Source organism: Desmodus rotundus, chromosome 9, assembly GCF_022682495.2.
Source record: "Desmodus rotundus isolate HL8 chromosome 9, HLdesRot8A.1, whole genome shotgun sequence".
NCBI lineage: Eukaryota > Metazoa > Chordata > Mammalia > Chiroptera > Phyllostomidae > Desmodus > Desmodus rotundus.
Genome location: NC_071395.1, coordinates 91,830,603 through 91,853,717, shown reverse-complemented (window position 1 = coordinate 91,853,717; position 23,115 = coordinate 91,830,603). Strand labels below are relative to the sequence as shown.

Genomic DNA, 23,115 nt, shown 5'->3' with positions numbered 1-23,115 from the left:
GACGTGGAGCCCACTGGCTGGGCTGAAAAGGAAAGAAGGGAGTGAAACAGCTTCCCTTCTGCACAGCCCACCAGGGACTCAGCTCCATCTCAGGCTTCTCTGGGCTCTGACAGCAATCATTTCTTGGGTGTGCTGGTGTGAGGAAGCTGCAAGGCAAGCGGCAGCGGCTGTTGGCCCTCCCAGCAGCTCTCCTTACCAGTCTTTGGCCGTTAAGGGCGGTTTAGAGCTATTAACTCCCCCATGCTGCCTCCCTCCCCCTGGACTTCTCCAGTCCTTCCTCTCCTTCAGCCATCCTGATCACCTTGCTCTCCCCCAGAGTCTCTCCCAATTAATGCCCCCACTGCCACAGCCACTCCCAACTCTTGTCCCTCAGCCTTGAAGATTCTGTTCCTTTGCCCTCTGGTTATTCCATGTGAACAGTTCTTGTCACGCCCTGGCCAGTGTGGCTCAGTTGGTTGGGCATCATACTACAAAGCGAAAGGTTGCTGGTTTGATTCCGGTCAGGGCACATGCCTGGGATGCAGGGGTTTGGTCCCTGGCCAGGGCATGAATGAGAGGCAACCGAGCTCTCACATCCATGTTTCTCTCCTTCTCTTTCTCCCTCCCTTCCCCTCTCTCTAAAAGTAAGTGAAATATTTTATTTGAAAAAATACTTCTTGACTTTCCAGTTAAAACCGGAATAACAACCCACCACACATGGAGGGTACTTAGGGTAGTGGTTCTCAACCTTGACAACACATGAGAATCTCTTGGAAAGTTAAAAATTTTCTTCCCTGAAACCCAGGTCACACTTCAGATTAAGGAGCTCAAAACCTCTGGGGACAAGCCCCAGAATGGGGGCTGATTAAACTCTCCAGGTGGTTGCACTTCAGACAAAGTTGAGGCTCCTTGCTGCAGACCTCTAGAGTCTGCCACAAACACTGTCCTTGGGGTCCCCTGCCCATCCTGGGAGGTGATGCAGGACAGGTGTTACCCTATTCTAAGAGGAGAAAGATGAGGCTCAGGGGGTGTCTGCCATGTGGCTGCCACCAGCAGGGCAGGCTGGGACTTGAAGCCAACTGTCTACATTCTGGATCCAGAGCTTTCACTGCTGCCTCTTTAATTACTGCCAGGTGCAGGGGGCAGAGGCTGCATCCAACCCCTCCATCTGCCCTGAAATGGCCAACATGATGCTGGGCAGATGCCAGGGCTCTGGCAGTTGGGTACTGAAGGGCTGAGGAGGTGGGAGGGCTTCCCTGCTGCGACCTGTGCAGAACCAAAGCTGAGAACCTGTGCTAGGACCTGCTCAGAGGCCCTATGACAAGGGACATACCAACTGCACTTGACGGGGCCAAGGACCTGCCAGACTCCCCCACCCCACTTCTCTCTTGTCCTATGTGACATACAAAACGAAAGGGGGCAGAAAGGGGAGAAGGAATGAACACACTTTAAAAAATGTTTCCCATGCTTGTGTGCACCATGCTCACCTGTGCCTGGGCTGTGGGGACTGAAAGGGGAGTCCTAGAAGTTGGAATGGTAATTTGAGAGGTCTTTTGGCCATACCCTGACTACTCCACGAACAGCTCAGAGCTGCTACCAAGCCTCCAACTTTGGACCTAAAAAGGACCAAACAAATCTGCACTTGTTTCCTCCTCTTCCAGCAGCAGTCCTAAGAGGCTTGGTTCTGGGCAAACCAACCAGATAGGGTTATGTCGCCCTCTGGTGGCCAGGCCTGAGTACAGCTCCCATTCTCCGCTCCAGAAGCTCCCAGCCAAATTGCCTCTCCCCTTTGAATTTAGGAAAATAGCCCTGGATGGTGTGGCTCAGTGGACTGAGTGCCAGCCTGTGAACCAAAGGGTAACTGGTTCATTTCGCAGTCAGGGCACATGCTTGGGTTGCAGGCCAGGTCGCCTGTGGGGGCCACACAAGAGGCAACCAAACACTGATGATTCTCTCTTCTCCCTTCTTTCCCCTCTCTAAAAATAAAAATCTTCAACTTGGAAAAGCTTTATTTTCAGACAGAGAACCTCCTATACAAGGTGCAACAAGTGCCTTTTAGCCCTATACCGAATCCTGGCAGGGCGCCTCGATCTCCTGCATCTCATACCAAGCAGAGGGGTCAGGTCAGTGCAGTACGAGCTTGGGCTATGAAATCAGAGAAGGCTAGCTCCACTCCTCATGGGGCCTTGGGAAAGTCACTAAAAGCTCAGCCTCCTCATATACACAACAGGGATAGTACAGCACCAAACCCGGAGGATTTGTGCCACTTAAAGGGGCTACCCAGGAAAATAACCATGTCTGGCTTCCAGTAAGGACATAGGCAATCTAGCGGTATTAATGGTCTGAGTTTTCCCTTGAGCAAACATGGCACCGCCCCCCACCCCGTCCCCTTTAAGTCACGCTTCTCTCTTTACTTTGGTTGCTGGGGCCTGAAGCCAAATTAGGCTTTCCCCAGAGCACTCCAGAAGGGTTTCATGACATATTTGAGTTGGTATTGACATTCTGCTCTGATTTGATCTTGGGCCTCACTTCTTTGTATTTCACTGTTTTAGTTATTTCCTATAAGTCTCCTCACATCTTTTCTGGAATAAGATAGGATATAAACAAATAAGACCTCACTGGGGACTTTTTAAGTTTTGTTCTTCACACATATGTAAGGTCTGTCCGTAAAAAGCCCAGCCATTGTTAATATAACGGGAACAGTTTGCAGGACATAGATGTAACCTGGCAGCCAAGGAGAGTGGACTGGACTGCGCATGTGTGAACAACGATGACTTCACTGTACTAGTCAATGGGGGCAGTAGACACCATTGAGTGAGCATGTGTACTGTGTGGCTGTCACATTCAAAATGACTGAGTAGAGCAATGAATCTGCATCAGATTTTGCATTAAGCTTGACCATTCTTCCACAGAAACTATTTGGATGATTCAGAAGGCTGCAGCTATGGGCAACTGGTGATTGGCAGCTTCATCATGACAATGCATCTGCTCATGCATTGCCTCATGCAGAGTTTTCTGGCGAAACATCAAATCACCCAGGTAACTCAGCTCCCCTACAACCCAGATTTGGTGTCCTGTGACTTCTGTCTTTTCCCAAAACTAAAATCACCTTTGAAAGGGGAGATTTCAGACCGTTGAGGAGATTCAGGAAAATGCGACAGGGCAGCTAATGGCGACTGGGAGAACTATGTGAGGTCCCAACATGCCTACTTTAGAGGTGACCGAGGTGACATTGTCCTATGTACAATTTTTCTTGCATCTTCTTAAATGTCTCTTTTTCATAGTACATGGCTGGGTGCTTTCTGGACAGACCTGATATGCTAAGTCAGTGCAGCGTACATTTTCAAATGCGATTACCTTTAAGTAAGACAAATATCCTGATTCAGAAAGTTTGGGGTAGGCCCCAAGGATCTGTAATTACAAGATTCCCAGCTGCTTGTGAGGCAGCCAGACAAGCCCCTAGCCGCGGAACTGTACAGGAGAAGGCCTGGTCTGGAAACATGAAAAGGGGGTTGTTAGTTTTAACGATGAATGTCAAACTTCTTTACAAAACATAATATTCTAAGTAAAATAAATCTCAACTTTATTCAACTGATGTGTTTCTGAAACAATGGGTTCAAGTCCAAATTTGCAAATCAAACCCATTTAAGTCACTGGGGCAAAGGACTTAGGGAAAAACCCAGCAATGAAGTCTATACAAATCAAGACTCTCCTACTTACTTGGTCTTTGAGTTTGGTGTTTCTTAATGTGGTCACACAAGTATATTCCAAAGAAAGAAGATATTCCCAAGTTCCCTGACAACCCACCCATCTCAAACCTCAAAGGGCAAACCTGTACCAACAGCCTGCACAAGGTCACAGAGGCTGTCAACTGGAGATCCTTGTACCAGCTCAACATGCTGGTTCACCCCAGCTCCACTAGGAGGCGCTCCTTCCCTGGCTCAGAACTGTTCCCTGTACTCAGGGGACTGTGGAGACAGAGCACCCAATTAGGCCAAGGTGGGTTTCTCACAGACGCACTGTGGCTGCTGTTTCTTAGCCCAGGATGGTAAAAAGCCACAAAGTGCCCCCACAATTTTTATTACAAAGGAGGGAGAGTGGCTCTGAAGGTGGGGGAAGGCCTTACTCCTGGTTCGTCAAGGCCAACAACCACTATAAAATGTGGAAATACAGTAGTGTGGCCACAAATGGATGGATGTCACATCAGACAATGTAAGAGAGTGGGGGGAGTTTTGGTTTCCCAGAGTTCAAGTCCAAATGCTTTAGCTGCTCCTTGTACACCCTCCTCTAAAGCACACAGTCTGGCAAGATCTTCAAGGGGGTAGGACAGCCAGGTCTGTGCAGTTTAAAAACCCGTATTACAGACTGCTGAGAGCCTTGTGCTAGGTCCCCAGGATGGCAAGGGTGCTGGGAGTGAGGGAAATTTCAAACTGTACCTCCCTAAAGTTAGACCTAGGTCTGAAGATGCCTCAACCCCTCTCTCCACCCTCCAGGCCACCATTTTCATTCGCCAGGGTCCTCAATCCTTTCAGGAAGGGGTCATAGATTCCCCTTTCCTCGGAAACCCAGGGCCCGGAGCGACAGAGATTCCACCAAAAGTGTGAAATCAGTACCCAGGAAATCTGGGACTATTAAGAAACATTTACCAAAAGGGGATCTATGTCACAGACGTGGCTGAAGAGACCAAACTGTTACAGAAACAGGTGGGAGGTGGATGAAGGAGGTGGAGTGGAACACACAGAAAAGGGAAAGACGACAGAACGTAGTCCAAGTGACAAGAAATAAAAACAGTCAGCGGAGCAAGACAAAGGCGGGGTAATACTGACCAGGTTTCCAGTTTTTCTGGGACATTCTGAGTGCCATTTTATGTCTTGCCGTAAGGCTACTGAGCATAGAGCTAGAAAGGCCTGTGATTGATAAAAACATATGCTAAGCAGGTCTTTCTGGTACTTTCAGCAATTAATCAAAATTGATTAATTTTGACTAGCTTTACAATGAATTCCACAATACACCAGGTAGTGTATAGTCTTAATCCAGGGTTGGTCAGAGAAGGAAGAAGGTCCCGGTCCCTGGAAAGACAGTCTCACAAGGACAACAGAGATGGTTCTAGTGTGGCACCTGCCCACCCTGGCTGGGCACAATCGGGGCTTGGCTGGCAGCTGCCAATGTATTTCAAGGGAAGGGAAGAAAGCCAAAGAATCAGAGATGCCAAAACTGGAAATGAGACTAAATTGACAGACCACTTTCCTTTGCTCACAGCTACTTTCTAAGGGGCAAATGCCCAACAAAGCCTAGGCATGGGTGCCAGGCTGCAGTCTTGGAAGCTTAAAAGCCAATCATTCTATTAACTACCAAAACCCCCAAAAAATCAGTAACTAAGGTCTTTAGTCTCAAGACTGAATGCGCCCAGAAAATAACAGTGGCCTCGCTTTGGAAAGAAGGACCACCCAACAGCTGTAACGTGGAAACTCTTGCTCGTCAGCAGCTGCAGCAGCAGCAGCAATGCCTGTTTCCTCTAGGTAGCCGCTTCCGGGGAAGGGTGATGAGTATGGGCAATCAGTCATCTGCTTGTCATTTGAGGGGTTGAGGGGATGGCTAGTTGCAAGAGCACGTGAGTCCATTTACTATAATGGACGTAGGAAAAGAAGACTTCTTTCCCCTGCTTTTTGCTTCTGCTCTAGCCTATCCATTAGGAACCAGCAAGGCTGGATGATGACAAAGTGTGGACAGTCCTGTCCACAAGGGTCACCGTGAAAGCATTCCCGGGGCGCGCATCAGCCATGTGGACAAACCACCAAAACCATTCTTTCCCCCTCCTGCTTCTTCCCTTACCCTTACATCACTTCCCCTCCCAGGGAGAGAGAGAGAACAGGTACTTCTTTCACTTCCTACACATGACGAGCTTGGCAGCACTAGCTTCCCCTCCAAGATGCCACAGAAAACAGAGCAGACTTGAAACTCTCACTAGGTTACAGATCACAATGACTTCTGAGTGGTTTTCACAGTTAAGATGAACATACATGTGGAAACGCGGCCTCTGGGCCCCGTAGTCTCCCTCACGTACACACGTACGTACACACACACACACACACGTGCAGTGGCAGTGCTGTGCAGCTGCCAGGCTTAGCTGACTCATGTCAAGTACTGCACCACAAGGAACATGACCACACAGGTGAGCAGCATCCCACCGATCATTAAGTACTTGTCCTGGAAAGCCCGCTTCTCGATGAGTCGCATCACTGTGTTGGACAAGCCCAGCATGTTGGCAATGTCAAGGATCCTCTTCTGAGTCCCCTGGGGCAGACAAGGAGAGAGAAAAACAGAGATCAACTCACTCTGCCCAAGGCGGGTGGACGTCATTATGAGACGGGGCTTGACCAGCAACGGTCTCCTGGCCATGCCTGCAGCATCCACAGCGCAGCATCCACCAGAAATGGGCCACTCTCATGTGGCCAAATGACTTTTGATCAAGATGCCAGAGCAACACAACAGGGAAAGAAAAGTCTTTTCCATAAATGTGCTGGAACAAGTGGTTATATACTGTGTATCATGTATGTATCTCACACATGCACATACTGTAAAATCATATATACATTTATGTATGTAAAAACTGGTCCTTGATTCATATATACAAAAAGTAATTTGGATTATAGAATTAAACATGAAGGCTAAAACTAAAATAAGCCTTCTAGAAGAAAACATAGACTATCTTAAAAGCGGATGGAATGCGGGTATGCGCCACCAGAGGACAGACAGACAATGAATGATGCCCCTGACGATGGAACACAGCTTGGCAGCAAAAAAGGACCTAAACGCCAACACGTGACAGTATGAATGAGACTGGGAAACATTCCTGAGAGGAAGAAGCCACGCACAAAACAGTAATGTGAACACATTTATATGAAGTTCAAAATTAATTTACGGTGAAATAAATCAGAACAGTGGTTGCCTGGGGGAGGGGCAGCCTGCCTTGGAAAGGCACCAGGGGACTTGTAAGGGTGATGACAATGGCCATGTCTGGATAGCAGTGTGAGTTACAAAGGTGCGTAACTTGTCAAAATTCAATGACCTGTACAAGTAAGATCTGTGTAACTTCCCTGTACACACACAATACCTCAATAGAAATTCTTAGAGCACTTTTTATTAAGACAGTCTCTGCTCCCTGGCTCCAAAACCCTTGCTGCTATCAGAAGTCATGCGGATTCTGCTGAGTACAGCATGCGGTCAGTGTCCAGGTTTACGAGAAGGTTTGAAGTGGGCAAGACAGACTGACAGAAACACAACGGACAGACACCAACACAATGACCTAAAACCCTTTATATAAATGTCACCACCCACCACTAAAAACAAAAGGGTATTTTATTCCTAAACCAACAGTCCAAACCACCCAGCCTGATCTTCGTCTCCGCTTTCTTTTTCATTTTGAAGCACATTCACATTCTTATGAAGTAACAAACACAAGTGAATGCTGGGCAGACCCCAAGCTTCTACACACACCACCAACTGCTTCTGTATGCAGGGCATCTGACCTACCGCCCCATACCCATTTTTTAAATGAACAACACATTAATGAGCAACTGAGAGAAGAGGCAAGAGGAGCAGGAATTTCACGAGGCACACGGACAGGAACTCAAACCTACCTTCTGCCCAGACAATCACTTAAAAGCCTCACTGAAGAGAGATCTCACAAGTCAAACCTGATTATTGCCGGAGAACGGAGACATGGTTTTGCCACAACGGAGACGGTAAATATTAGACTCTCCCTAAAGATTCTGCTCAGCTCTGAAAGCATAGGTTACTTCCTCCTCATTTGAAGTTCAAGAATCAAGCTTCTAAAATCACCTAAAGATTACCATAACCTTTAAAAATATACGTCCATTTTCAACCACAGATCTCCCCAAACCATGGCCCAGCTCCTTCATGTTCTCCCCAACGTTAATTTCAAATGGTTAAAGCAGAAGCTGTCTGCCAGAGGTGGGAGCGGGGGCAGCTGGAGGGAGTCGAGTGGCAGAAGACAGGCAGTGGTGGGTACGCAGAGGAAACGGGATTGGAAAGCTCACATCCCAGCCTCCGACGGCTGCACCCGGCTCCCTGGCACTTCACTTCTGGTGGCTGTGAAGGGCAGGAGTTGCTTGCACTCCTCAGTGATTCCAGACTGCAGTAGGAAGCCAGCGTTTGCTTTCACAATAAGCTCTGACCCCCAGGGGTCGATGTCAGTGTGTCTCGGTGAGTCCCGTCCTAAGAGGGTTTTACTGTTTTCCTGAGATATGGGAACGGGGGCAGTTGTTTTCTACACAGAGGGCGGATTAACCAACACGTATCAGTTTAGATTACTGCAGGTGGCTGTTCTGAAAGGGGGGCACCCGTGAGGCTGTCGGAGACCACACTTGAGACCGTCTAAAGCACCACAGCCGTCAGCAGGAGGTTAGGTGTCACTCGTGGCTCGCCTGACCTCCTCCCTGGTAAAGGTGGCAGAAATGTACTGAAGTCTCGCGCAGCTGACCGCTCAACACGATCCAACAAAAACGAAGATAAAGCTCACACTTCCGAGTGACTGTTTCTCACAGCTCAGTGGCTGGCAGTGCTTCGTTCACAGGGAACCACACCCTGATAAAAGGCACAGTCCACACCCCATTATCCATCAGGGTTGATACAGGAAAAGGGTTGAGGCTGAAACATCACAACTGACATCAGAGTCTATGTAATGTTTCTGTAAACTACTCCCATGGGGTTAGTGTCTCAGCCAATGGGCAGGGTTTCTAGCAATACCTGGGACTACAGAGAGAGGGAGGAGCTGCTGCTGCCAGCACGTGCCCCAGAAGCTAGCTACTGAACACCCAAGGCAGCCCCGAGACCCCGCCCCTGGGGGTCCTCAGTTGTGAGGCTGTCCGCCGTGGAGGCCCTACCAGAAAACACCTGAGAGTGAGGTGCCGAAGTACAGCCACATCCCAGGAGAGTGGGTTCTAGAATAGAATTCCTTAGTCTATTGGTTCCTCTCACAGCAGCAGTCACTTTCCTAGTAAGTTCAGTGAACTGGAAAGGACCCGGATACCAAAGAATGCCACCTTCTGATTTGTTGCAAGCAACAGAAATACGTAATGGCAAAGGGAATTTGGTTACTTTTGGACCCATAATAATTCAACGCCAACAGGAAGGATCCCAAACTAAAGGGCTGACTCATCATCACAGCATCACAATCTGGGGACATATAATCAAAATGTAAATGCAGGCACCGAACTGTTGGATGAGGCCAAAACAAGAGGCCGCCTCCCTGTCCCCCATAATGGCCCCCACCTTCAAGGTCATTCTCTGGGCCCTCAGTCCCTCCAGAATACTGTGCCCGCCTCCAATGAGGTCATCCATGCCGTGGTGAATTTTCTGGAGGGAGGAGTTAAACTGCAGGGATTCGTCCATCGGTATGGCAGTGTCAGAGTCCTGTGAAAGAAACGCAGGCACTTGATTAACTCTGCTTGCCCATCAGCTCCTACAGTCCCACTGTGCCTGACTGCTCTGCCTTTTGGCCAAGGCCAAGCCAGAAGAACAGCCAGAGGGAATGGTGCAGGAATCAGAGGAACCTAACAGAGAAGGAAAAACAAACCAAAGATCTAGGGTGGCCTCTGTTCACTTTCCTCAGACTTCCACTGCACGAGTCTTGTTAATGCCTGCCTCTTAGCAGTACCCCCAGTTGGGAAAAACTCTATTCAAGACCTCAATGGGCTTCTCTCAAAGTCTCTGACTATTCACTAACCTAGCTTGTTCCAAATGTTTCTTGACTTGGCTTCCCCTTAATACAGTATTAAATGTTTGCTTTTATTCTTTAGCTATTTTATCTATAGCTTATCCCTCCAATTAGACTGAGACTGACGAAGGACAGAAGAGACTGTGCTTTCGGCCAAATGGTGTTCAGATGGGACTATTCTCCTGAGCAGGCAAGAAAGATCTGCACAAAAAGGAAGGGAGACAAAAACTACTACCGACCAAGTACTTTCCACTTTGCATTCCCATTACCCTAAACTCACTTAATCCTCATCTAACCTCATGAAGTAGTTAATGCGTTATCCCCACTTTAGGGGAGGAAACTGCAGCCCAGACAGGTGGAATAACTTGTTCAAGATCTCATAGAGCCAGGAAGCAGTCCAGCAGGGCACGAATCCCAGCACTGGGTGCCGAGGCTGCTCTCCATCATCTGCAGGGAGCAACATCGAGACTGATCCTAAGCTCTGACTTTTGCACTGAAAGTGAACTGTACCCAGAAGCTGGTCACGACCAGCCGTAATTCTGTTCTCTTCCCTGCCTCCTGCTGATAGTCATACACTCCTCTGCCGACCATGGCTGTTTCACCCCTTTTAATCATCATAAAGAGATTAAACCACCTTTTTTTGGATGCTTAAGTTAAAAATAATTTTTCACGCACCCATTTTCAATCCCCCGTGCTAACACAGGCGTTTCTCACACACTTTATTCGCAGCACCTTAAATAGTGTTCTACATACAGCTAATGCTCAGTGGGTCAAAAGACTACAGTATGTGAATTAATCAGAGACTTCTCTTCATTTGTTTGGCAAGCATTTATGGAATGCCTTTCACATACGAATCTTCCTTCCTCTCCCACTTGAAGGGGTGTAGCTGATGAGCCACTGTCTCTCAGAAAAATGTTTGATAATGCACATCACAGAATAACCAGGAAGAAGTTCGTTCAGCAAGTCAGTTTTTATTAAGGGCCCGCTGTATACACAACATCACACCAGGCTGGTAAGACATAAGATAATTCTGAGCTATCATCCCCAGCCTAAAAAACACCTGACTAACCATCAAAAGCCTACACAACATCTTTCAGAGTGTTGTATAGTTCATTACACTTGAAAGTTGGCTACGTGTACCACTATAGCACCAACATGTCTTCATCACACTTCTGAATTGTTAGTCGTTACCTGACTGCTTACTCTAGAGAAACCGACACTACGGAGGCACATTCTGAAACGCTTGGGGAAATTTAATGCAAGTATGGGCACAGCAAAGAGCGAAATGATTTGAATTCTGATGGCGAGCTAGGAAAGCTAAGACTTCTTTAGAAAATAAACTTCTCAATTAAAAAACAAACACACAAAAGCCCCACCCCAAACCCACCTCATTTGGTGGAATGTATTATGCAGAACATGAAAAAGGCCAGCATGTTGTACAGCCATGTGAAGGAAAGGATCCTATTGAGCCCGAAAGGCAGGGCCAATGGTGTTCTACAAAATCAAGCACACAAACTAAAACAGGCCACTTTCAAACAGGCTCAGGTCAAGCAATCCATTTAAAACAAAATATCTGTTAACAAATTCCTCCCAGACTGCTGCCCAGACTAGGGACAAAAACATTTTAATGCACCTGACCCTGGAACCACACACACACAGCACAACGGCAATCGCCCGAAGGCAGCTTTGAAATGCGGCTGCACTGAAAACCGTCTAGGTCCTAATCACCTGTCTCTATCTGATCAGAGAAGCGCTTCCACCATGGCAAGCATGACCTCTGCGTGGGACTGGTCAAACCAGGTAATCTTCACCTCTGTCCATTCCCTCATGTTAACTGCTTCCTCTTCAGGTTTCTGTGTTAGAAAAAGAGATTCCCTGTCTAGGTATAGTCGGTGACAATGCACAAAGTCCACTGTCATTTCCAGTTGGTCTCCCCATCAGTCTGCTTCAGACACCACCTGAAAGGATGAAGCCCAGAGCCCCGAGCTCCAGCTGCAACAAGCTGCCCAGTACCTGCAGAGCCCCACCCAGGTGCCTGGCTTACGTTGGTGGTGAAGGTGCGAGACAGAAGCTCCTCTCGCTGCCTCTCCTGCTGCTCCCTTGTGTATCGCCGATGCTGGAAGTTTCTGAGAGCAGTCTGCAGATGCTGGACATCATATTTTAACTGGTCAACACGGCTGGAATTGATAGAGAAAGAAATTACATTCCAGGAACCCAGAGCAGCAGAATTTGAGGTCGCCAGGCTTTGTAGTGAGGAGGGAAGACATTTCCTTACCTCTTTCTCTACCGCTCCATGCTATCCCCCCACCCCGATGATCTGATTTTGATCAATGACATTGAAAATAAAGAAGTAGCTTGTGGTTAAAGTAGGGTTGTAGCACACGAGATTCTAGCAGCTTTACTTAAATACCTGCTGGTCTCTGATTCTGGATGCATGACAGGGAACAGGTGACAGGAAACAGGCTCGATGACCTCTTCCTGACCCTCTATGGATTATATCACTCTCCTGGAAGAAGCCCAAAGGCATCTTTGGAGTAAAGCATCAACGTCGTTTCATGAAACTTTTAGGAGCAGGGGCTAGGGTGGAGGTGGTGAGAGTGGTTTCATTTTAACTTCATGGGGGCCTATCAAACATTAGATCGGTATTTCATTATAATTAGACTGACTGAAGCGATTAAGAGCAAGATTCATTTCAACCCAGGAATGTAGTGGGAGCCAAAGGGTGAAGTAAACTCCCTGGCAGCATTAGGCTTCAAGTGGCCACGGGTTTGGACAGAAAATCAGTGCTGGAGGTAAAATTTCAAAATGACACCAGTGAGGTAAGGAGACACAATGCTTCGAAGCCACTAACGTCACAGAATTTAATTTTGAGAGAGTGTCACTGAAACAGAATTGTGCCCTTTATGGGGACTTCGGCTTTGCATAGTCCCCACTTTTCAATGTGTGAATGGTTTTCAGACTATCCAACCGCCTCTCCCGGGACAGAGGCCAGTCTCGCGGGCTTGGGGTGTTAGTGCACTCACAGTTTGGCATTCGGTCTTTTGTTAGGGGGCTCCTTGCTGGACAGAATCTCCAGGCGTTCTAGATGGCTGAATATCTGGTCTATGCTTGCTTGGATTTCGTTTTCTACTACTGCACGAAAGAGAACAAAAAATAATTGCTGGAAAAGAGATAGTGAACTTAAATTAGAATGGTAAATCAAACATGTCTTTTTTCCATATCCAGTAGACTCAAAAATATGTATTTCAAAAGGAGAAAAATGCGTACACTATTGAATAATGGAAAAAGTTCAAGTTATACTGAGTCTGTAAATGTTTAAAATATGTATAAATAGCTGTTAATGCCACAACAATGCCAATTTTTTAAAAAGCTGAGGGTAAATCTGTAGAAATACATTTCCTGCCTTTAGAAAATAAAATGAACATTTAAAGGTTGTCCAAATAAAATTTTAAGCAAAAAGTAGTATTTTCTGATAGAGAATGAGGTCTCTTTCCCTTTGAGATTGTTCTCAGATATGGATTATGAATATCTAGTAACAAGACAGTCAACTGAATTCCCTAAAGTAATGAGATTTTAAAAAAAGTACACAGGGGAAGATTAGTAATTGAAAGTTAGAGAAGAGTTCCCTGAAGGCCTTCCATTAGAATGGGAAGGCTGATGCCAGAGTCCCCAAAATAGACCAAATATCAGTAGGAAAGGCCCAGGAAAGAATCCACAGAGGTAAAGATATGATAAACACAGTCATCTTCCTTATCCCTCGTGATAAGCTGTCCAAATGACCTCTTTTCCATTTCTAATCATGTAACAATGAGACTGTTGGGAAGGCAAACAAAGTCCACGGACAGAAACCAAACTGTGCACAAAGGCATCCAGACTGCTTCTTGCCCCCTAAAGACATGACAATAATGTCATCTTTGTAGGTGAGCTAACGAATACAGATTAGAACAAAGCGGGGCACAGAACCAAGAGAAGAGACGCTTTCTGATGCTGCAGAAAGGAGAGAGGAGAAATGGGCACGGTGACAGCCAAGCAGCGAGGTAAGAAGACGACTTCTGCAATGTGTAAGCAGCAGTGTCTGCATGACCAACCAGAAAAAGGACCTTTTCTTATAATAGAAAAAACCCTAAAAAACCCAAAGCAGCCCTCTTCTAGAAAGAAAACAGGGTGTGGGAACTAAACTAATTAATATTGCTACTCATTTCTAACTAATCCTCCTAAAAAGCCACAGTACTCAGCTCAGAAGAAACGACCAATTCCAGTTAAACATGTCTGACTTTTTGTGGAGCACATTCCTCTAAGGACTCGGTAATTAGATTAAGACAGATGGAGGAAAGAACTTGCACTCCCACAGGGCCCTGTCGGGTTGAGTGGAGGGGTAATGGAGGATGAGACTCACGGATTCCAGAGGGCACAATCAGGGAAATCAGTGAGTGTGCCACAGGGTTTTCTGCGCTCTAACAACACAACTCATTCCACGCTGAATCGTAAGCCCCTGAGGCAGAAATGCACTCAGGAAACCCAGCCCATTAGCACCGTGTGGTCAGAGAAAGGACTCTGGTCTCCATAGGTAATTACTCACAGTGCACAGACTGCTTGTCTGCCGACTCCAGGCGTCCCATGTGAGACTGGATCTGGTGGACCTGCCTATCAAAGGAAGAGGGAGGAAATGGGTGAGACAGGAGCCATCAACATGTTTCAGTCGGGAACGACAATCTTTCTGATGCCAGCATGTAACAGATTTAAACTGACAGCATCACTGGACTGTAAAATTTGTATGTGGCATTTTATGCCAAATGTTTTGGCATGGTTTATGATATTTTCACGTTAATATTAATAATAATACTGACAGGCAGCATTTATTGAGTGGTTACCACATCTGAGACATTCTGCAAAGTCAATAACCCTATGAGTAAAGTATTATCATTCTCATTTTATAAATAAGACAACTGAAGTCCAGAAAGGTTATGTAACTTTTTCAAGGTCACAGAGCAAGTGATAAACCTCGATGTGAACCCAGCCAATCCCACTCTCTGCTGTCTGACCCAATGTGCTGAGCACTGGTCTGTACTAGGGAGAGTCAAAGGGCAAGAGAGATGGAATCCTTGTCCTTGAGAAACAATGTAATTAGGAAAGACAGGCCAAATGGACAAGAAAAGTCCCAAGAAGATTTAAGAGACAACTAACAAGTGTGTATGCAAACAAATACAGAGCTGAGGAGCTAATAAGCACCGCGGTGCCAAGCAAAGGCAAGTGAACGAAAGGGCTGGGGCTGAGAAAGTTAAGTTGGAGAGGTGTTGCAGGTGAAGGGAGTTCTGAACATCATTTTGAAGGGAGGTATGATTTGGTGAAGGAAGATATGAAGAAAATGACAGGCAAAGAAGCAGGCAAGGCAAGACCTGTGGAGCACAAGCAGGCTGGCCTGACTGGGAGAGTCGGGGTCAGAAGGGAAAGGGGGATGAGGTGATTAGTGGACCAGCAGAAGGCCCTCAAAGAAAGGGATCTTTTCTTCGGTCTTTCCCTGCCAATATGAGGCAACCGCCATCTCATTTGGAAAGGCAACACTGCACCTTGGGCCTCTGGCGTGTCCCAGACATCAGGCTCCAGGGCACTCCCTGGGGGCTCCCCAAGGTCACCCTCAGAACCCTTTCCCAGTGTCCCTGGGATCCGTCCTTGGAATTGCTTATGCTACCCCCAGCAACTGTCTCCTGGTGCTTACAGTCTCTTGAAGGGACCTGCTGAGCTCTTGTATCACCCCTAAATCTTGAGGGAAAGGTCAGCAACCATCTTTCACCATGAGTACCGCAAACTATGACCCCAGATGTACCAATACAAGCCAGGGGCCCAAATCTGGTTTCTCTGGTCTTTTCCAGGGCTTCCCTGCGGCCTCTAAACATGACCCATGGCACCAGAAGCAAGGCCAGCCTTCTAATGACTCCCAGAATGCTCCTGGGCAAGACCCATGTCCCCTGGAAATCACTACTAGAGGCAACTAGAAATCTACTACAAGAGTCTGAGAGACCAGACTGATCCTTTAGTAGAGTAAGTCCGGACATTTTTGGATGGGGCACATGGAGACATGGAGGCAAATGCAGGAGTTCAGCTTGAGGTAACGAACAGCTGGATCAGGGTCAGTGGAAACGGCTACAGAGGACTGGAGGGTCACACCGATCGAAGGGAGAACTGGGGCTTTACTGAAGGCTTGGATGTCGGCAGTGAGGGAAATTTTCAATGGTAGCCTAACAGAGCAAATCTGAAAATTGGTGGCATTGCTGACAGGAACAGGAACAATGTGACTTCACATGTCACCCATTAGATTGGCAAATATTGTAAAGTCTGAACACAGCTGATTAGGACGTGGGGAAACCAGAACTCTCAAACATGGCTGGTAGGGTTATAAACTGGTAGAAACACTTTTAATAGCCTTTTGACAATACCTGATAGAGTCAAATATGTGTATATCCTCTGGCCCAGCATTTTACTCCTAGGAATGAGGCCTCAGAAGGGGAGAGAATGGGTGTGGGATTCAGTTCTTTTGTCTTTAAATCTATGACTTGAAGCACATACATTAAATGAGTCCTAACATATGTTATATTAGTCTCTATTTTTGTTTGAAATATTTCATAGATAAAATAACTAACTATAATAGTTTTTTCCCAGATGTTAAGAGTCAGTGGTTTAACAAGGATCATTTATTTCCTCACTCAGCCATCCATTCATTCATTCATTCAGCAAGTAAGTGGGATGTACAATCAGGAGGACCCACGGGCAGGTGGGGAACGAAACCACAGGTGTGCCCATGGCGGGAAAGGAGCGATACACTGAGGACACCACAGTACGTTTCTGTGGATTTCAAGAGGCACTTGATAACTTCTCGTGATATCTCATGGTGAACATACAGACTGAGGGACTGACTCCAGTGTTCCACCACAGCCCTGCCTTTGGTTCTGTGTCATTTGATATTGAAAAGGAGTCAACTTATGTTTATGGAATTTGCACATGACTTTGTGCCAGGATAAGGGGTTAGGATACTGTACAACAAAACAAACATTAACGTTTTCCATTCAGACTAAAATAGGGATTAAAAAGCATTCTGACTTGAGATTTTTGTTTAAAGTCAAATGGACACTATAGAATGACATTCAAATCTGGGAGCCATCTAATAAAGAAACCCTATCAATTCAAGGTTTTCCCCAATGGCAGTTGAAAAGGATGAGTGAAGAAGCCTTTAGAAGTCGAGTTATGAAGAGAAATGGTCAACATAGCAAGTGATAATAAGCTTCTTGGAAAAGAAGAGAAGAGAAAAAACGAAAGGAGACGGAGCAGCTGCTGCTCTCCAGGTTACCTAGAGCTGACCCACAGAAAGTAAGCGGCTTGCTCTCTGCTGCTGCACGGTAAGGGAGAACCAGGACTAAAGGCGCAAATTTCAAAATGACAGATTTCGGGGTAACACAAGAAAAAAAACAAACAAAAAGAATTATGAACTATCTCGTCAAGAAAAGGAAATAAAGAGCCCCTGCAGGTTTAAACACAAAGGGTGAGCAGAGTGAGGTGGAATGGGAGATCTTGCCAGGACAGTGGGAGAGATGAGGCCAACACCCACAAAACCCGGTAACAATCGTCAGCTGACTTTGACCACTTCCTAAGCAAAAAAGGATAACCTTGATGAGGTTGCAGGGAGCCCTGGCTGGTGTGGTTCAGTGGATTGAATACCAGCCTGCGAACCAAAAGGCTGCCCGTTTGATTCCCAGTCAGGGCACATGCCTGGGTTGTGGGCCAGGTCCCTGGTTGGGGGCATGGGAGAGGCAACTACAAGTTGACGTTTCTCTCCCTCTCTCTAAAAGTAAATAAATAATTCTTTTTTTAAGTAGTGGGGAAACACAACTGATTTTTTTCTCATCCAATCTCTTTTTGCTTCGAATGAACTAGAAACAACATATAGCCAACAAAGTGATTCCAATCTTTACATTTCATGCCTGAGAGGAAATATACGCACAACAACAAAGCAAGCGTGCATGGCATGGTGGGAACTACTACGTGCCAAGTGGAAAATCTGTTCTAAACTGACCTGGGGTTCAGACAGCACACTCAGAGCCAGTGAGGAACAGATGATACTCTCATGAGACCCGGGACTGTGGACACTAGAAATCCGAAGTCCTCGCCCTATCTAGCATGGGGTCCATGGAGGGCTTGGGTGATGATATGACTAAGCAGAGACACAGGAGCAAGTAAGCAAGGGCCACTACTGCTGACTTTTAAAAAAGGTTCAGTAAGAAATCTGGGAAGCATTTTAAAACAGAATTTCTTTTTAAAAGTCCATCCATGCTGTCTCTGACTACCATAAGCAGGAAACAAGGTTTTGGAGTTAAAAGACCTGGTTGAAGTTCTAGATCCACTGTGTACTAACTGAAGGACACTGAGCAAGTCATATAACTCTTTTACACCTCAGTTTCCTCAACTGTAAAATAGGGAGACTAATAATCACAATTACTTTTAGGGTGACAGATCCAAATGCAACATGAAAATGCCATGTGACCTATACAGCATCATAAGAGTTTGTTGTTTTAACTTTACTTAAAAGTAGTAAAACCGTCTGGTCATTTTTACCTCACCCACTTTGCCTCCAGTATTTAGCCTCTCGTCAGAAGGCAAAATAAAAAAAAAAAGAGGAAAAACTGGTCTTGACATAAAGTTCTTAAATCCAGCTGCTCATCAAAATCACCAGACGAGCCTATTAAAAAAATAGAGCTTCTTAAACTCACAGACACGCACACACAAAATCCAATTTAAAAATGGGGAAAGGACCTGAATAGACATTTCTCCAAAGAGGACATACAGATGGACAATAAACATATGAAAAGATGCTCAGCATCACTAATCATGAGAGAAATGCAAACTAAAACCACAGTGAGATATCACTTCATACCTGTCAGATTGGCTATCACCAATAAATCAAAAAACAGTAAGTGTTGGCTGAGGATGTAGAGAAAGGGAACCCTCATGTACTGTTGGTGGGAATGCAGATTGGTGTAACCACTGTGGAAAGCAGTATGATGTTATCTCAAAAAATTAAAAGTGGAACTGCCTTATGACCCAGTGATTCCACTTCTGGGAATATATCCAAAGAAACACGAAACACTAATTAGAAAGAATACATGCACCCCAGTGTTCACTGCAGCGTTATTTACAATCACCAAGATATGAAAGCAGCCCAACTGCCCATCAAAAGATGAGTGGATAAAAAAACTGTGGTACATGTATACAATGCAATACTACCTGGCCGTAAAAAAAAAAAAAAAAAAAAAAGGAAATCTCAGCCTTTGCAACAGCATGGATGGACCTGGAGAGCAGTTATGCTAAGTGAGAGAAGGAGAGAAGCCAGTCAGAGAAAGACAAATACCATAAGAATTCACCCATATGTGGAATATAATGAACAAAATAAACCAACAAACAAAAGAGAAACAGACTCACAGGCAGAGGAAAAACAGAGCTTCTTGTACTCCAAACCTGTCACACAAGAACATTTCTGAACCAGGATTTCCAGGACTACAAGGGGGCAAACGGGGCACCTTTCCAACACTGGGGCCTCCGAAACAGAAGCCTGGCTATTGGCTCCTCGTTAAAGTTCACCCTAACACATTAAGTGTAAAATGTTTCTTCTGCTTTCCGTTTTCTTTTCCATTCATTGTTCGGGCAGTTCCGGAGTTTTTAAGATACATAACTTTAAAATGTTTATCTAATTCCAATGTACTTTCAGGGACACTGGCAAGAGATAACCACAACTTGGGTTCAAAGTTCCAGTACAATTAATATGCTCAGGTCAATTCAGCTACAATCATTAATTTCTGCAACTGCAGAAGTTAATTTCTGATGCCCACAGGTCTCTGCATGTTTCCTTTTAAAGACAATCACCAGTATTGTGAAGCAGAAAGGAGCCTTACAGTTTAACCAGCCCAAAACTTACCATTTTATAGGTGAGGAAAAACAAGGCAGAGGCCTAGAGCCAGAACCCCACCGGTTTAGTATTTGAGGAGAAAGGCAGATTAGAATATACTGCAGCATGAAAAACGGGAAACTCCTTGAGGCAGGGCTGTCCTGCCAGAACTGAGAATGGTGCTGAACACAGAGTACTGAATGAACGAGTGACCGCACTGTAGAGGACTTAACAGTGATATGCCAAATCTGGCCCACTGCCTGTTTTTGTAAATAAAATTTTATTGGAATACAGTCACATCCATTTGTTTACATATTGTTTATGTCTGCTTTCATGCTGTAACAGCAGGGCTGAGTATCTGCCTCAGAGACTGTATGGCCTACAAAGTGTGAAATATTTACTACCTGGCCATTGACGGAAGTTGGTGAGCCCTGTTATAGAGTCCAATGGTAGACTGTTGGAGGCCTGCAGAGGTAAGTACTTCATCTACACTCTGTTTGAGACACCACTTAGTATTTCCCCTCTCCCTAAGTTTACATAGAACTGAGCAACTTAGATTTCTCAGTGGTCAACTACCTGCTACCCGGATAACAAGTACAGACTGAGACTAAATAAAATTCTTCTTGAGAATAAACTGGTCAGTCTCCTTAGCAACATCCTTTAACCACATCAACTAGCTGGATGAGACTGTACGGATTAACTACAAGGCACACTTAGCCCACTGAGCCTTACTGTTGTAAAAGATCTACCTTCCTTAGTAACGTGAGCATAATTTTTTGTTTCATTCCTTTTCCAGCTGACTCATGGGTCGAATTGTTTAAATCCCTTCTTATAATTTGTATACAGAATAGGGCTCTCCAGTATAAGAGCAAATTCTGTCATTTTAATACCATTACAAAGTAGGTTATATATTTTTACCCACCCCAACCACACACTTAATCACTAAAGTAAAAAAAAAACCAAAACACTTAGAAAATGAAAGAGTAAGAGGATCACCATCCTTATTCCTAATGCTCCAAAGCATTTTTTGTTGTTGTGAATTCATTAAGGAGGCGAGCCCCTATTTTATCTCCCTTGCAGGCCCAAGGAGTGTGGTTTTAAGTACTTTCATCATAACAAAACTACAGCATAAATATGAAAGTTGTTAAAATAGGATTGCTATAGATACATACTCCAAAAAAAATGAAAACAGGGACTCAAACAGGTTCACACCAATGTTCACATTAGCATTATTCATAATAGCCAGGAGGTAGAAACAACCCAAGCATCCACCAGCAGATGAATGGATAACAAAGTATGGGTTGTGTACACACAGAGGAATATTATTCAACCATAAAAAGGGGTGATATTATGATACATGCTACAACAAAGACGAACTTTGAAAACATGTTAAGTGAGCCTTGTCTGCTGTGGCTCAGTTGGTTGGAGCACTGTCCCCTAACCCAAGGGTTGCGGGTTTGATTTCTGGTCAAGGCACACGCCTAGGATGTGGGTCCGACCCCCAGTCCAGGTGCACATGGTCCCGGGTCTGAGCACATACAGGAGGCAACTGGTCAATGTTTCTCTCTCTCCCTTCCTCTCTTTCTAAAAGCAATGGAAAAAAAAAAAAAGTCCTCAGGTGACAAAGAAAGGGCAGAAAGAAAGAAAACATGTTAAGTGAAATAAGCCAAACACAAAAGGACATGTACAGTATGATGCCACTTATGTGAGATGCCTAGAACAGGTAAACTCAAAGACAGAAGTTAGAACAGAGGTAACCAGGAGCTTGGGGAGGGAGGAATGGAAGGGTGCTGCTTAATGGGTACATCGAGTGTCTGAGCTGATGAAAAAGTTCTGGAAATGAATAGCTGGTTACACAACATTGCGAATGTACTTAATGTCACTGATTCGTACACTTAGAAATGATTAACGTGGTAAGTTTTATGTTATGTATATTTTACCACAATAAAAATGACATAAATCACAGAAGTTCTTTCCAAGATAACAAGATAGGTATAGTCCCTATTACCATAATCAACTATGTATCTCAGCAAGTTCCCAAAACACAGGACAATATTAATAAAAGATACTACCAAGGAATTTAAATTGGGAAGCTAAATCAAAATTTGATCTTAATGGTAATCTGTAACTAGATAGGAATAACAAGTAGTAATACTGAATGGTACTTTTACAGCAATTTCTTTGTATCATAAGAAGACTAAAGACTATGGTCTTTAGTATAAACCAAATCAGAAAAAAAGAAAAAATTACCATGTACCGTCAAGATTAGTGTCATTCAAGAGTGGAGGCTGACATCGTTCAGGAACTGCGAGCTATAATGAAACTTATTCTGACATTAGCCCAGTGATGGACCCTTCTAAATTGCTTAAGCTGATCCTGTTTATATTGCTTATTTTACCCTCAATGCTATCCTGCTACACGTTAGCTCTATTTTCGTACATTGCCCGACTCTCCAACTAAACCGCAAACTCCTCTGTGCAGGGCCTAGTGACTCTCCACGAGCTCTACCAACCCCGAGGACTGAGTTGGCAGGTGCGAGACAAAGTATTATAACCTGTAGGTGCGACTTCACCTCGTCTACCCAGCAGGTAATCACGGCCTCGGAGATGCCGGGAGCCATCTAATACAAAGTCTCAGGTCCCAGGCCAGACTTTGCTTTCGCCTCTGAGATGGGCATCCCGCCTACAACTGAGCACTTCCGAGCTGCCCCCCGCAGAGATCCGGCGGGAGAACTCGGCCTCCACCAAGGCGGAATCCCCAGGCCCCAGCCTGGGAAGCGGTCCTCACCGAGCCTAGCTTCGCCCCACCCGTGCCCCGACGCGGCCCTCACTTGTGCGTTTGCTGGTACAGCTGTTCCATGTCGCCGGCCCTGCAGGGTCCGGCTCCGGCTTCCTCCGAACACGTCCTCACAGCGCTCCTTCCGGCTTTCGGCTTCCGGTTTCAGGACCCTCTCTACCCTATCGGCCAGGGCTGACCCCCGCACGCCCTACTGGTGGTGGTGGGTACGAGAAAAGGAAGGGGAACGAGAAAAGAGGCCGGGAGAGAAAGCTTAAATGTAGTCGGAGGTTCGGATTTAGATGGGGGACTAGGAGGTATAGGATTTCGCGGGAGTTTGTGTTCAACATTGAGTCAGGCACTGGCAAGGGCAGTCTCAGAGTACTGACGTGAGATCCTCAGAGCAAAGTTGGAAGCGAATGGGTGGGTATCTGCTCTTCCCTCCTGAAGACTAGGTGGAGGGGGGTGGGGGGTTTCTACTAGTCTTCGCATTAAACTGTTTAACTGTGCAACTGGAGAGCTAGCTCTTCACCGGAGTCTCTGGCACAAGCTTCTGCTATCTCGAATTTGTCTGCTCACTTGATCGCCCATTTGCACCACCTCCACACTATCCGTCCAGTAAACCCACATTGAAAGCGGTTACTGTGTCATGTATGCTGTGGGGGAAATCAGGTTCTTCCTGCCCTCAAAG

At 45.7% G+C, this 23,115-nt stretch overlaps 1 protein-coding gene across 8 annotated transcripts; it reads right to left on the bottom strand.

Annotated features, from left to right (window-relative positions):
- Positions 1 to 3,545: 3,545 nt before the first annotated feature.
- Positions 3,546 to 22,587, bottom strand: GOSR2 (golgi SNAP receptor complex member 2). 8 transcript variants are annotated; one of them, XM_024573052.4, is made up of 6 exons: positions 22,480 to 22,587; positions 14,298 to 14,358; positions 12,742 to 12,878; positions 11,763 to 11,895; positions 9,274 to 9,414; positions 3,546 to 6,273 (listed from the first exon to the last, which is right to left on the bottom strand). In XM_024573052.4, the coding sequence occupies exons 1-6, from the start codon at positions 22,506 to 22,508 to the stop codon at positions 6,112 to 6,114; spliced, it is 663 nt and encodes a 220-aa protein (XP_024428820.1). In that variant the 5' UTR covers positions 22,509 to 22,587; the 3' UTR covers positions 3,546 to 6,111. The 8 variants fall into 8 exon arrangements, with proteins under 8 accessions (XP_024428820.1, XP_024428824.1, XP_024428821.1 ...); XM_024573056.4 differs by having other exon boundaries at positions 12,742 to 12,850; positions 22,480 to 22,584; XM_024573053.3 differs by having other exon boundaries at positions 12,742 to 12,850; positions 14,298 to 14,362; positions 22,480 to 22,578.
- Positions 22,588 to 23,115: the final 528 nt, after the last annotated feature.

Excerpts from the sequence above, each read along its gene's own strand:
- GOSR2 (XM_024573052.4), bottom strand. The coding sequence starts at position 22,508 with ATGGAACAGCTGTACCAGCAAACGCACAA. Across the intron at positions 14,359-22,479 it reads CTGTACCAGCAAACGCACAA|GTCCACCAGATCCAGTCTCA; the intron begins GTGAGGGCCGCG and ends TTTGATAGGCAG. Across the intron at positions 9,415-11,762 it reads CTCGCACCTTCACCACCAAC|GACTCTGACACTGCCATACC; the intron begins GTAAGCCAGGCA and ends TTTCTTTCACAG.